Here is a 15,212-nt window from a genome sequence, read left to right on the forward strand (position 1 = left end):
AGAGTTGTATTCTCACTATTCTCTTCTTCATTATCATCTTCCTACTTTCTTTAGTTTATTTGTATTTTCAGTTATAGAGTTGTAACCTTATTTAATTAATCTATATTTACTTGTAATATTATTGCATAGAGTTGTAATATTATAATCATTTCCATTGAGGCAAAACAATATTTTCCCAACAACAACTTCATCCCAAAACCCAAATTCAGAAATCAAAATCATATTTCTGAAGAACAACATAAAGGACTTAAACCACATAAGTGAAATTCTTACCTCCTCTTAAATTCTGAGATTCCTAAGTGTGAATGGCTATTAATTGTAATGACCCAACTACTCTAAACTTTGGACCATTAATGACTATTATACATAGACACTAATTTTTGGGGAAAGATACATAAGAAATAATATAACTTTATTAAATCTCAAAATATTGTATCAAATACATAATAATATAAAATATGACATGGGTACCCATTGTTTAAAAGAAAAACATAAACTTTAATTCAATTATTTAAAAAAACTAAATGCGGAAAAACATGATCTAAAAGACTAAATATAAATAACTTCATCCTCGATCGACACGTAGTCCACTCAGTTCGTTCATCCTCAACACACATGCCAAGCTTCCAAGAATCCTTCCGCCTCCGTATCTAGTTTCCTGCCTCACACTAAAAAATAAAGGAATGAGCCTAATGCCCAGCAAGGAAAACCTAACACATAACTCATATACATAAAATTCATAACGTAGCATATAATAAAACATATGTCACACATATTATAATGGCCATTATTACTTGGGGTCCCATAACTAAACAAGTCATATGCCCATTAGATTTGTGGGGCTTGCTAGCTAAGCAAGTCATATGCCCATAAATTTATTGGGGCTTGTTAGTGTACAGGTCATATGTCCAAGTCTACAAACATACACAATATAACATTCCATAACACAACATAACATAAGATAACATATCACATATCATATAACATATAAAATCCTATCCTATTTTCCTTACCAATATACCGGGATGATGAGAACAAAGTCGGGATTTTGGAACACTTGTAAAAACCATAATATAGAGGTGAGTATACTAAAGAAAAGAGATGGAAATAATAAACTACACCATCGAAACGATACTTACCAATGAAAACCTTAAGTTCGAAGAACTTAGATGCCTAAGAATAGAAAAGACTGAGTTAGGATTTGAGTAGAGAAGAACTATAAGAATCAATACAGAAAGGAACTAGAATTAGGAATACCTTGAATGCTTCTATGACCGAACTATACCTCGAAACCGAAATACACTATAACCTTACTTCCCAAGTGTTTATTAAGCTTATAATGATTAAGTTTATAACCCCAATCCAAGTGTTTATCACTCTATAGTCTCACTAGCACCTGGAAGGCTCTGATCAATGCTTGAAGAATGAATGAAAAGGCTTGGTACTAGGTCCTATTTATAGAATTCTAGGAATAAAAATCTTCTTTTTGGCTTTGAATAAAAATAATAAATTTAATTGAAAATATTTGAATATCCTTCAGCCAAAGGCTTAGGAATTGGTCAAATTTTTCAGAGAGATTTAAGGATTCAAAGCTTGATTTTTAAAATAATAAAAACAAATAGAATCCTAACTTTTAACTCCCTAAATCTCGTAACTCTAAACTCCCCTGCAGTAAAATCAACATATCTGGAGCTGTAGAACTCTGATTTGGACTCTCTTTATACCGTTAGAAAGCTAATTAAATTATCTACAACTTTATATAAATACTATTTTTCGAAATTCATAACATAACTGGGTCAAAAACAGGTCGGAAGTTACAGTACCCTAAAGTTACAAAAAATCTATTTACATCCTAATGCACAAATAAATAAAATTGTGACAAATATCATGCTCCTATCATATTTTGGTGAAGACTAAGTCTTATATTTCTCTTATTTTATCATTAAAATAATAATTCCTTAATAATCATAACCTTAGGAATAACCATGCTCATGACAAGTGTCATATTCTTATTAGCTCTATCTAAACCTTAAGTTATAATAATTATCATATTAATAACCAGCAATATTAATCAAACCTTATGTTATAATTAATATTCTTAAACTATAGGTTAAACTTATAAAATCCATAACTATTGCTAGGAGTTTCCAACTAAGTCCCGGCTTGAACCAAAATCCATAGTAATGAACATACTATAACTAATACTAGCTATTACTACTACTACTACTACTACTACCTAACTAGCTAAGTAAATTCTGGGACTCTACATTAATCCCCTTCAACAACTTGAACTTCACTTCCAATTCCTCAAAAATCCAGCTGCCTCAAGCTTGTTGTTGGCTTTTCCTCTAGAGCTCTTGAGAAACTAAGTGGTTATGGAAATGAGTGATAAACGTGAAAGGATTTCCTTCAGCCATGGGTTTTCTAACTCTAAGCCCAAAAGACTACTCTACCCTTCCCTCTAACTTAGTTCTAGGCTAACCCATAAGGGTATCTAGGTCCTTTCACCCTTTTGCAAAAATGCCACATGTAACTTATTATTTCAGTAACAATACCAACCTCAAGTTACTAATGGTTACCAATCCCAAAAATATCAAATACCATATTTGTGACTCACGGCTAATACCGCGGGACAAGATCTCTCATGCCGGAAACACCACACAAAGCTCAAAATCATACCCTCAACGGGTTTAAATTACAAATATTCCCCTAATAGCCAAATGGGGGCCACATGCATATTTAATTCACATAAACATGAATTTCTAATCACATAATCATTAAATTCACATAATAACATAATTAAATCAATTATTGTCATCCAGGCACGCTAATCAAGGCCCTAAGCCTTATTAGCAAATTTGGGACGCTACTGCCTTGGTATAATTTTCACTTTCACTAGTTGGTTTTGAACAAGTACAAAGGTACTCGTGACACATACTGCCTTCGGGAGAAGGTACATTCAAAGACTCACTTTGGGAGGAAGTGAGCATTCATCAAAAGGGAAGAAGGGATTTCAGACTTTTGGTAGATTTACAAATATTGAATCAATAGAGTGAATACTTTCAGATTGCGGCAAATAATTAAAGGGAGTCTATGTTTGCTTAAGGCAAGTCTATTGTATTTGTGATACTTTATTAATCAATCTTTTTCTCTGGGTTTGTACCCCGTGTACTAGTAGTATTCGCAAGAATACTGAAACCAAGTAAAAATCCATGTTTGTCATTTTTACCCTTCAGTTCTTTTTTTTTTTTTTTTTTTATATTATTCTATCAAACACATTTTCTAAACATTTTCTTAATCAAACATGATTACCATTAAAAGTTGGTAATAGTTAAAAACATAATTTTCAAATAGTATTTGAATATAAAAATCAAGACTGAAAAATTAAATTCATAAACAACCAAATAAAGATAAAAACGAAATAGTTTTGTCAATTTATGTGATATTTAATAATAGAAAAAAAAAATTTAGGCTATAAACTCATATTAAGAGCAATAATTAGGAGTGAAAAAATTAATTTTTCTATGAGAGTATTTGATGACAATGTCAAAAGTGAGGGGATAAATATAAACTCCTAGCATAAATAAGTAGGTAATGACTAATTGTACTCAAGCTTAAGATTGACACTAAAACAAAACCACCGCCAGAAATAGGCATCTTAAGAGTTCCACAACGAAATATATAAAAATATTTATATATTTAAAATTTATATTTCATGTTAAAGAAATAGACACAACTACAACAAACAAAGTCAAATATATATATACTATTTCTCATCATATCATGTCTATTCTGACTAAATTGTCTTATGGTGATCAAAGCCATCAATTCGAGTTACTTATTACTTAAATTTTATAAATTAAATTTTGCTAGCAACAAAATAAAAAGCTTACTTGTATCCTTATAACAACAACAACAACATTTTTTTTAGATAATAATAATAAATAAGAATTGGGATAGGCTCAAAAAAAAATCTTGGTATACTAAAGGTATTTGTTTTGAGTAGTTGAGTTGTTTTGAAAAGTGTAGAGTGACTTAGGATAGATGTAATATTAAATTCGTGTGTACAGCATTGTTCATTTTACCTTTAAAATACACGTGGGACTCACACAAATTATTAATTTTACCTCCTTAAAATTTGAACCAAATATAGAAAATAATTTAAATTCTCATTCCCACATTTATCTTTCCCCCGTACCCATACTAAACACCCCCTATAATAATAATGCATAAGGTGATGAGGATTGTGCAAACGAATATTCTTGGTGGGAATGTGGGCATTGGCAATGGCAAGTAGAAGTGGGACTAGCGTGTAATTGCACTACCAAAGAACACACTACAACTTCACATTCCTAACCCATAAAGCCTAAAGCCTAAAGCCTGCCACTACCACTATATACATATATATATATATCATTAATTGGTGGTCTCATGACCTAAATCCTGTCCCCTACAAAGTTTCAGCTCTCTATATATTACCATATTAAATATATTTATATATACATATATATATATATATATATCTATATGAATAAGGTTGACATTTCTTCTCTTCTCTCTCTATCCTCAATTTTCGAAGCTCTCTCTCACTCTCTCTTTATGTGGGCGGCCAGGACATTAAAATGAGAGAAAGCGACTTAAAGGACTTATTTATAAGTGATTACTAGGTTAAGGAAAAAGAAAAGGAAATTAGAATTGAGTTTTTCTTATCCCAGACAACCTATGACTTGAGACTCATTTTTTATGCGATTACACTATGATTTTGGAAAAATGATATTTCTTGAAAGTTTTAGATAATCGAATTAGATTTCTAAAGATACTAAGATTGTTTAAATCATAATTCTACAGCTCCAGTTATATCGATTGTACTATTTCTTGATCCAAAATTACGAAAATTCCAAATATAGCAACTCTATTTTCCTTGCTCACCACTCCTCTCTTTCTCATTCAGCACGACACTCTCTCTGTCTCTCTCCTTTTTGTTTCTCTTTTCTTTTTAATGTATTTCTGTGAACACAAGCTATAAAAAATAAAAGAGATTCTACTTTTTTATTTGTAGAATATTTTAAACAAGGAAAACTCCCCATTCCATAATCCAATCTAAGTACAAACATTTGTTCTTGGTCTGAATCAAAACCACAATCATGCATGCATGCTCACTTACGATATGCACACGCACAAGACATGCAACACCAAAAATGAAACGAAACATGTCAACCTATTTCTTTAATTCAAATAATTCATTCAATGTCACACAATTAAATAAATAAATAAAAACTTGCAACATTTAAATAACATAAAATAAAATAAAAAATATATATTTACTAGGTCGCTACAATTTGTGCTTTTAGTTTTGATTTATTAAAAATTAATTTTTATAAGAAGTCATATATTTTGTAGCTTCTCTAGAAATAATTTATTACAGCTAAAAGTTCATTTAACTAAAATATTCAATCAAGCTCTAAAAAAAAAACTTTTAAGGCTTAATACATAAAAAAAATACTTCTCAAAAACTATCCCAACCACACACTAAATCGTGTGTGTGTGAAAGAGAGAACTAAAAATTAGATTAGGCAGTAGGTGTTATATGTATATCATGTTGTGATTATAAGTAGAAAAGAAGACTATATCCATCTCTAATTTTAGGTATGACAAGTCAATGTGAATACCATTAAACGTTTAGTTGTATGTGCTTGAATAGATTACAAGCCTTGCTTGGCTTATCTAACCATAGCCCGTGATAAGCCAGGGCATGGACTTGGAGTGTCGGGTGTGTGACAAAGAAACTTGGTTACTCACGGGTTGGCAGCGCAAGTTCTGACAAATGTGCCGTGAACTTGTGGACCTCCCAACCCCAACCAATCACACATATGCATATATATATATAAATATATATATATAAATATAAATTAATTATTCCATAATATCATATATGAGAAAGCAAGATTTTTCCACACATATGAACTTGTCGGGTATATACTCTCTAATTTTTCCTCAGCCACAAGATTTTGATGGAGTAAGACTAGTAACCATTTTGTTGTACCTATGCTAATCATTCATTTCTCTTACTAAAATTTCCAATAATAACCAATCGGACAAAACTACTGAATATGATCAATATTGTGACATTCAGCTATTATTTATTAGATAAATCATTATTTTATAGGATAATGAATAACATTTTTAATAGGATACCCATAAGTATAACTTTGGTATCATATGTTATTGATAATAATTATTAAGTATTCTTTAATTTGAAAATTTGTATAAAATGGTATTATATATTCTACGATAATAACCGTTAGATATCATGTAATTTAAAAATCAGTATAAAATAATATTATATTACTCATGGGAATATACACAATTGGTACTCTATTATTTTGATTTTGTAAATTTAAAGTATCATGTTAGTATTATTCGTAATAAATTGTATAAAAACTATGATATAATACACCATATTAAAAGAGGAAACTTTATTTTTATTATGATAATTATATCTTTATTGATATATGATATGGATGTGCTCATAATTTGTACACTCCCTCAATCTAAGCTATCATGTGCACACCTTCCATTTAGTGTGTTTTTTAACATAAATATGAAGCTCAGCTAAGTGGAGCGCACTTTTTAGCACTTTATTTTTCTACTTTATAAGATTATATAAATATTTAAATCTATAGGGTTCATCATATCGATCTCATGCTTTTCCACAATTGAAAATCCATTAACCGGCTCCATCGCTTTCGTACATGTACCTAAGTAGTATTAGAAACTTTTTCCAATTGATATAGAGTATCATGAGTGACAATGTCGTCATATATGGTTTCTTTCTTTTTAACACAATACTATTTGGTCTCTTGTTTTCCTTGATTATTGTGGTTCAAATTTATAATTTTTCTACAAATTTATATTATGCTTATTTGTCCCCAATGTTTACAAATGGACATTAAAGAAAAGTCTTTTTTATGAGGTCTAGAATAGGGGAAAAAATTATTACTTAGGATTTAGGAGTGAGTAACCTAGATGAAGCAGCGATGTCAAATCCTTATGGTCAAAAAGATCGATGTCTGATAGAGAGTCGCATTGAAAGTGTGAGAACGTAATACCATTTATAAAAACATAAGTTTACTCCACTTATCACTAATTAATTTTATGATCGAATCTCATGATTATTACTTTTTAAACCACATTCCACATTCTGACAATGTTGAACTTGCTTAGCAACTTCAAATTCTCTCCCAAACACACATAATATTTCAAGATCTAACACCTCAAATTATAGCAATTTCATAAGTAGTTAAGGATGACTTGAACACTTTGTTTCAAACTTAAATTTGACTATTTAAAATTGCGTGTCATTATCATAAAATGCCCCATAACGACTTCCTAAACTAGACAAAACAGACCCCAACGTGTAAGACGTGAGCCATGGAGCTAGAATAATTAAGTCCAATATTTCTGCCCCAACAGATTATCAAAACCAATAAAACTAACCTAACTTTTGACGTACATATAGTTGAAAACTTTTAACCAACTACGTACAATATGAAACCCCAATGAATTAATTCATACAATGTATACACTTTCTACATGTGCCCACATAATATTCTAACCTCATACTCACGTCCATTACGTTAAAAGTATTCCAAATGACCTTATTTGAAAGTCGAGACATGGAGTAATTAAAAAAAAAGTTAATTTATTTTTAATTAAGAATACCCATATTAAATTAATCAATACACCACTCTAACTCACACACAAATATATATAGCTTAGAAGCCTTTGCCAAAAAAATACCAAAAGACCCACTCTCTTTTCTGAAGTGTGGTCTAAGCTGAGTATTGTCCCAATAACAAGTCAGGTACAAAAACCCTCTTCCAAAACCTACTCATTTCTTCATTTTCACATCTAAGTATTGACTATATTTCTTCTTGTTTTTTCTTTTGGGGATCACAGTTGATTGAAATGGCAATGATACTAGCTTTGATTTTGTTGATTTTTCTGAGCACAAATGGGGTCATCGAAAGCCGACAAGCAAAGGCAGTAGTGCAGTCATCAATGGAGGGACTTGAGTACTCGGCCATCAGTTGCAGGTCACACAGCGCTTCGTTGACAGATTTTGGAGGAGTTGGTGATGGAACGACACTAAACACGGCGTCGTTTCAGGCTGCAATCAATAGTCTGAGTCAGTTCTCGTCGGACGGTGGATCTTTACTCTTCGTTCCACCTGGGAAATGGTTGACCGGAAGTTTCAATCTCACCAGCCATTTCACTCTTTTTCTTGACAAGGACGCTGTTTTACTCGCTTCACAGGTTATTAATTTATTATACCATTTTTACTATATATTTAGAAAAATAAAGGTAATTACTTATTTGTTAACTTATATTTTTCAAAGTATCGTTTTGGTACTAATTTTTTTTAATAATGCTCATATGGTATTTTGTATTTTAAAATTATACATATTTAGTACCCTAAACTCAAATTTTATAGATATGACCAAATTGTTATCAGATATATGTAATTAAGTAATTAAATTTAAATTTTGAATTCATATAATTGAGATAAATTTGATTAAATTGGTAAAATTTTAATAATTAAATTTGAATTTAGGGTACCAAATATATACGATTTCAAAATATAATATATCAAATATATACAATTTCAAAATACAGAATACTAAATATGCATTATTATAAACATATGGTACTAAAATGATACTTTATAAAAATATAAGGTAACAAATAGTTACTTAACTAAAAATAAAACATTTTTACTATTATTATTAATAGATTCTTTGATCGAGAGAATCATATGTTGTCATGTGAAAATCTTGTATTATATATTATTATTAGTATCCACTAATCTAATTAGTGCTTACTAATAATATAATATGTACATAAGCACGGTACTTTGATCCACCGCCTGTATTAATTATGCTCTTATTATTACTTTAAAGAAGCAAAAACAAAAAGTTGGAAAAAAAAAAGAATAAAAAGAGAAGATGAAATTTGGGAGGAGGAGAAGAAGTGGGAATCACATTTTGATGGGGTCCAGGTCCATTATGTGAGTGTGAATGTGATGTGATATATGACCATATTCTATATCTCGTGATCATAATGGGCCATATTATTATGTCAAGTTTCCTTTAATTAATTAGTATGTGATTTGGGTTTTGGCCATAGATTAGTTTTAATTAAAAATAAAACACATGATTTATATATTAGAGTTTTTGTGTATATATATGTATGTAGGATGAGAATGAATGGCCAGTGATTGAACCTTTACCATCATATGGTCGAGGAAGGGATACAGAAGGTGGACGGTTCAGTAGTCTTATCTTTGGATCTAATCTCACTGATGTTGTAATTACAGGTATAAATATATATATATATATATATATGTATACATTATTATAGGAATTGTAGGAAATATACATAGAAAAGTATTAGAATAATCATGATTATTATATTTGTTAGTTTTGGTCAGAAGAATAATGATTATATTTAGCAGTGGATCTCACATATTTTAATTTAAAATTAATTTAAATTTAAATATGTGAAATTTAATATTGATTTATACCAATAATAATATATGGTATTGAGCATCTTAATATATTTTTCTCTTTAGCATTATTTTAAATTTATTGCCCCCGAACATTAGAAAGAAATTAGAAAAATCAATCATAGCTACAAAGTCTCTTAAAGCCTTGTGATATTATCAAACCAATAATCAAGGAATAAAAATCACCCATCTCAAAATTTAGTATCTCTTAATTATTTCCACCAACGAAAAAATAACACACGTCTTAATCTTATTTTAAGTTATCAAATTTATTGTGGTATTAGCTAACATAACGTTTTAATTCCTAATTAGGGGTGCATAGTACACACTAGCGAAATGTGCTAAGATCACATTTGAAAAGTGGTATTAAATTGAATTAAAGAGGTCCTAAGGAAATAGTGAATAATTTTGATTTTACTATATATTATTTCCAAGTAAAATTAAATCTTTGTGATAATCAGGGAACAATGGCACAATTGATGGTCAAGGAGAGTTGTGGTGGAAAAAGTTCCGTGGTGGAGAACTAAAATACACTCGCCCGTACCTGATCGAAATAATGCATTCGGAGAATATTCAAATTTCTAACCTCACTTTGCTCAATTCTCCATCTTGGAACATTCACCCTGTTTACAGCAGGTTTTTATTAATTCCCTTCATTTTTTCTTTTTCTTAATTAATATCGAAAATATGAAAAGTTTTTATTTATTTATGTATGTATTAATTATTTATATTTAATTTAATTTTTTGAATTATGAAAAATATTGCAGCAATATTCTTGTTCAAGGCATTACAATCCTTGCTCCTGTGACTTCTCCAAACACAGATGGGATTAACCCAGGTTAACTTTCTTACTCTCCCAATTATACTTTTCTTACACTTTATTGATCACCATTCACTAGTCTTTTCTTTTTAACAAAATTCACTAGTTTAAATTAAGTGATAAATACATGTTTTTTTAGGAATAAATACATTTTCACAAAATGACTACAAAAGTAAAACATTTCACTAATTTTTTTTTTTTTTTTTTAAAATCCAATACATAAGAGAGAAAATATGGATGCTTATTTAGTGAATAGAAAACTTAAAAATAATTTTGATCTTTTTTTTGTTTTATGATGGAGAAAATTTTAGTGACCTGACCCAATTATTTTTCACTCAATTTTCTCCCACCATGTAATTATGATTTTATTCTCTATTAAACAAGCATAGCTAAACTTTCTATAAAATAGTGTTGTTATTCAATACATTATACATTTAACAATTTGTATTTTTGTAAAGTATTATTTTGGTACTCTATGTTTACAATAATGCTAATTTAGTATTCTGTATTTTAAAATTATACTTATTTGGTATCTTATATTTTGAAATCGTATATATTTGGTATCATAAATTTAAATTTAATTAATAAAAATTTATTACTTTAATCAAACTGCTCTTAATTATATGATTTCCAAATTCAAATTTAATAATTTAATTACATATAACTGATGATAGTTTAATCATATTGATAAGATTTTATTTATCAAATCTGAGTCTATGCTACTAAATATGAATTATTTTAATATACGTGGTACTATATGAACATTATTGAAGAAAAAAAATATAAAAAAAAATATTTTGCAAAAACATAATCTACCAAAATGAGTAAATTCTCTTAAATTTAATCACACACATTACTTTTAATTTATACCCTCATTGATTTAATTTTTATTCTCATTATGACTGAAGTGGCCCCCTTTTTTACGTACTTCTCTACTTTATATTCATATGAGTCCACCTAGTCTTATCAATACTCATACCCATGTGGTTACCACTTTCCTTAATTATGCTTAAGCAAAAAATAAAATCAAACTCATACATAAATTTTCTCTTCCCCTTTAAAATATATCAATATATATATATAATTTCTCTATTATCATTTGTCAATTTCCTTATTTCTATCATTGACACGAAATTATGAAAAGAAAATAATATCATCTTATTAAATTTAGTCTCTTAATATTATAAGTTGGTATTATTAAAATGATATATTATTTTTTTTATTTAGATTAAAAATTTATAGCAGCAATTATCGATTTATTTGTTGGCTTTGGTTGGCATGAGTTGATTAATAATTTGTCAATAATAACTTATGAGAAAATAAATTGAATATAAAAGATAGATGTGCACACTGTCGGGTTTTCGGATTTTGAGTAAATCGGGTTCGAGTTTTACGGGTTTCGGATGGGATTGGTCCAAAATGGGCTTTGGGCCGAAAATAGGCATAGGTAAAAAAAATTCAAAAATATCATTTTTTTACACTTTTTTATTTTTTTTACTTTTCACGTGTTTTTTTTTAATTTTGTTACTGGTTTGATAATGTTGATTTTTTACAAATTGGGCATTAGTAATTTTAATAAAAAAAAGCATTAACTTTTTCGAAAATTAATTTTTTTAACTATGTTCGGGTCTTGTGTCCTTAATTTCAAAACTTGAACACGATTCGAACTATGTCAGGTTCGGATCAAATTTCATCCGAATTTGACTGGTTTTGCAAAAAATCACATTATTTAATTGCAGATTTTTCGAATCAAATGTTCACTCTTAATAAAAGTATCATTGTATAAATTATCTCAAAGTAGACTATTAATAATTAGATTGTTTGATTAATTTTTATGACTCCAATTACTTAACTAAATCGCATTGATTAAAATAGAGAAATACATTAAGGGTAATTTACAAAAATACACTAAAAGTTTAAAAAAATATGAAAAATACGGTACATTACAAAAATACGGAATTTTTTGATAAAAACACGGAGTGGCAAAAGCGTAAATACGGAGTGGAAAAATTGTAAATAAAAGTGGCAAAATACAATTTTTTGTGATCAACGTTTACAAACTTGTAAATATCTGTTGCAAAATTGTAAACATCTGTTATATGTTTGTAAATAATATTTACAAAAATCAGTTTTAGAATTGTATTTTTTTTTTTACATAAAACTTACGAACAAATTTGTAACTAAATTTTTTATTTTTGTACCAATAGTTTACAAATTTAGTTTCATAAATTTGAAAGATATTTTTTGTAACTAACATTTACGAAAATAATTTATTGTTAAGAGGTCGTAACCAAAATTTACATAAAAATAATATATTTTTTCATATTGTTATAATATTATACCAAAAAATTACAGGAACCATCTTATTTATACTATACAACTCAAAAATATAAATTTAAGATATTCATTATTTATAAAACACTTTATTAACGGAAATCTACAAAAATACATTAAAATATAAAAAATATATGAAAATCTGTTACAAATTTGTAAATACCTGTTACAATTGTAAATATTTGTTACAAATTTGTAAACATCTATTATTAAATGGTAAACAATTTTTACATTTTTGTAACTAATATTTAAAAAATTAGTTTAAAAAGAGATTAAATTGTAACTAAAAAATTTATTTTTGTAACAAAAGTTTCTTAAACTAGTTTTATAATTAGAAAATATATTTTGTAACTAATATTTACAAAAACATTATATAATTTTTATTAGCATAATTGTAACAAAGATTTATAATTCTAATTTAAAAATATTAAAATAATAATATTGTGACGATCATTAACTATATTGTAATATATAATTATTAAACCAATAACTAATGTAACTCATAGATATTGATTTTTTTTAGTAATCATGGATATTGAATTCGAAAGCAATAAATAAAACATAAATTTATTTAGTTTGATCAATTTTTTTAATTATTTATCCTTTGTTATTTTTATAACATCTCTCAACATATATACTACTAATTTATTGATTGACTTAATTAAAATAAGTTTATTTTTAAGAGTAATATTATATGTTTTCTTAAAGCAATATCATAATTGTTTTGTCTATATAATGCTTTGTTAACCTATTTAAATATCAAGTAAAAAGTAAAATATTAAAAAAAACAAAAATAAGAGATATAGGAAAAAAATATAGACTACAAAGACAAAAAAAATGGAAAATATTAGCAAAAAGACAAAATAAATTTAGTTGATATATATTTATATATAAAAGTAGCATATTATAAAAAAAAAAAAAACATTTATACTACCGTTGGAATCATTGAATGGGTGATTCAGCAAAAACAAAGAATTAATTTGTGGGTGGAGACTAAAACAGAAGTTACAAATGGGAGAGATAACAATTATACCATAAATTTGTAATAAACTTATATAACCGTATATTTAGACTTTTTTTCTCAAATACCGTACAATGTGTAATTTTCCCATACATTAATATGTGTATTCTATTAATGATTTATAATATTTCAAAATATACAGTAATTAAATAATGTCTGAATATTCGACAAATAAGAGTTTATCCTACTACTTCTTTTAACTTTACAATTATGTCTCTAAAATAAAATAAAAATCAGATTCTTGCACAAACACCCGAATAGAAGATTGTTACATAGTTTCGGGAGACGATTGCGTGGCAGTAAAGAGTGGGTGGGACCAGTACGGAATCGCATTCGGAATGCCAACCAAACAGCTCCTAATCCGGCGACTCACCTGCATATCTCCCTTCAGCGCCGTCATCGCCCTCGGCAGCGAGATGTCCGGCGGAATCGAGAACGTCCGCGCCGAGGACATCGTCGCCATTGACACCGAATCCGGGATCCGAATCAAGACCGCCGTGGGCCGAGGTGGTTTCGTGAGGGACATTTACGTCCGGAGAATGACCATGACGACCATGAAATGGGCGTTTTGGATGACCGGAAACTATGGCTCCCACGCCGATAACGGCTACGATCCCAACGCCCTTCCTCAGATTCAGAACATCAATTATCGCGATATGGTGGCGGTGAATGTGAGCATGGCAGCCAGATTGGAGGGAATTTCCGGTGACCCTTTTACTGGAATATGTATCTCCAATGTCACCATTGGATTGGCGAAGAAGCCGAAGAAAGTGCAGTGGAATTGTACGGACGTGGGTGGGATTTCGAGTGGGGTTGTTCCTACGCCTTGTGAGCTCTTGCCTGAGAAAACGACGTCGTGTGACTTCCCCGAAGATGTTTTGCCTATTGATTATGTTCAATTTCAAACTTGCTCTTCCTCCTGTAGTGGAAAAAAAAAAAAGCATTAGCATTTTATATATATTTATATATTTTATATATATATATGCAACAAAAAATTTGAATCAAAGAAATGTTATAGTATATAATTAGAAAATGTGACACTCCATATTAAATTATATTAATAGCTATAGATTGCATAAATGATGTTAGGTAGCCTATAATGTCTCAAAGTAATGTTCTAATATATAACAAAATGTTGTAGTACTTTTTATATGTGATTATTTAATAATATGGTTTTTTTTTTGTTATTATCAATTTTTATACTTTATAATATTTGGGACTTAAAAGTTGATCCTAATTTTTACAAATTATATCAATTAGATGTTGTTGACTTGTTGGGTCAACTACTAATTTAATGTGGTATGATTGTGTATGAACTTTGATGGAATAGTTTAGTATGCTAACAAGTGTTATCATAAATAAAGAGTTTATAATAGTTCGGTTAACCTACTAACTACATAAGTCCACTAAAAAGTCAATAGGGAGGCTGCCAATCTTCGAAGAAATATCAAATATTATATTTTATTTAATTA

The 15,212-nt window shown here is 28.7% G+C and overlaps 1 protein-coding gene across 1 annotated transcript; it reads left to right on the plus strand.

Moving 5' to 3' along the window:
• Positions 1 to 7,707: 7,707 nt before the first annotated feature.
• On the plus strand, positions 7,708 to 14,820 carry LOC133778481 (probable polygalacturonase). The gene is made up of 6 exons (XM_062218427.1): positions 7,708 to 7,864; positions 7,960 to 8,316; positions 9,256 to 9,376; positions 10,027 to 10,201; positions 10,333 to 10,403; positions 13,978 to 14,820. Exons 2-6 carry the CDS (start codon positions 7,969 to 7,971, stop codon positions 14,685 to 14,687), a joined length of 1,425 nt encoding a protein of 474 aa, XP_062074411.1. The 5' UTR covers positions 7,708 to 7,864; positions 7,960 to 7,968; the 3' UTR covers positions 14,688 to 14,820.
• Positions 14,821 to 15,212: the final 392 nt, after the last annotated feature.

The sequence above is a fragment of the Humulus lupulus genome, chromosome 5 (assembly GCF_963169125.1).
Source record: "Humulus lupulus chromosome 5, drHumLupu1.1, whole genome shotgun sequence".
In the NCBI taxonomy this organism is placed as follows: Eukaryota; Viridiplantae; Streptophyta; class Magnoliopsida; order Rosales; family Cannabaceae; genus Humulus; species Humulus lupulus.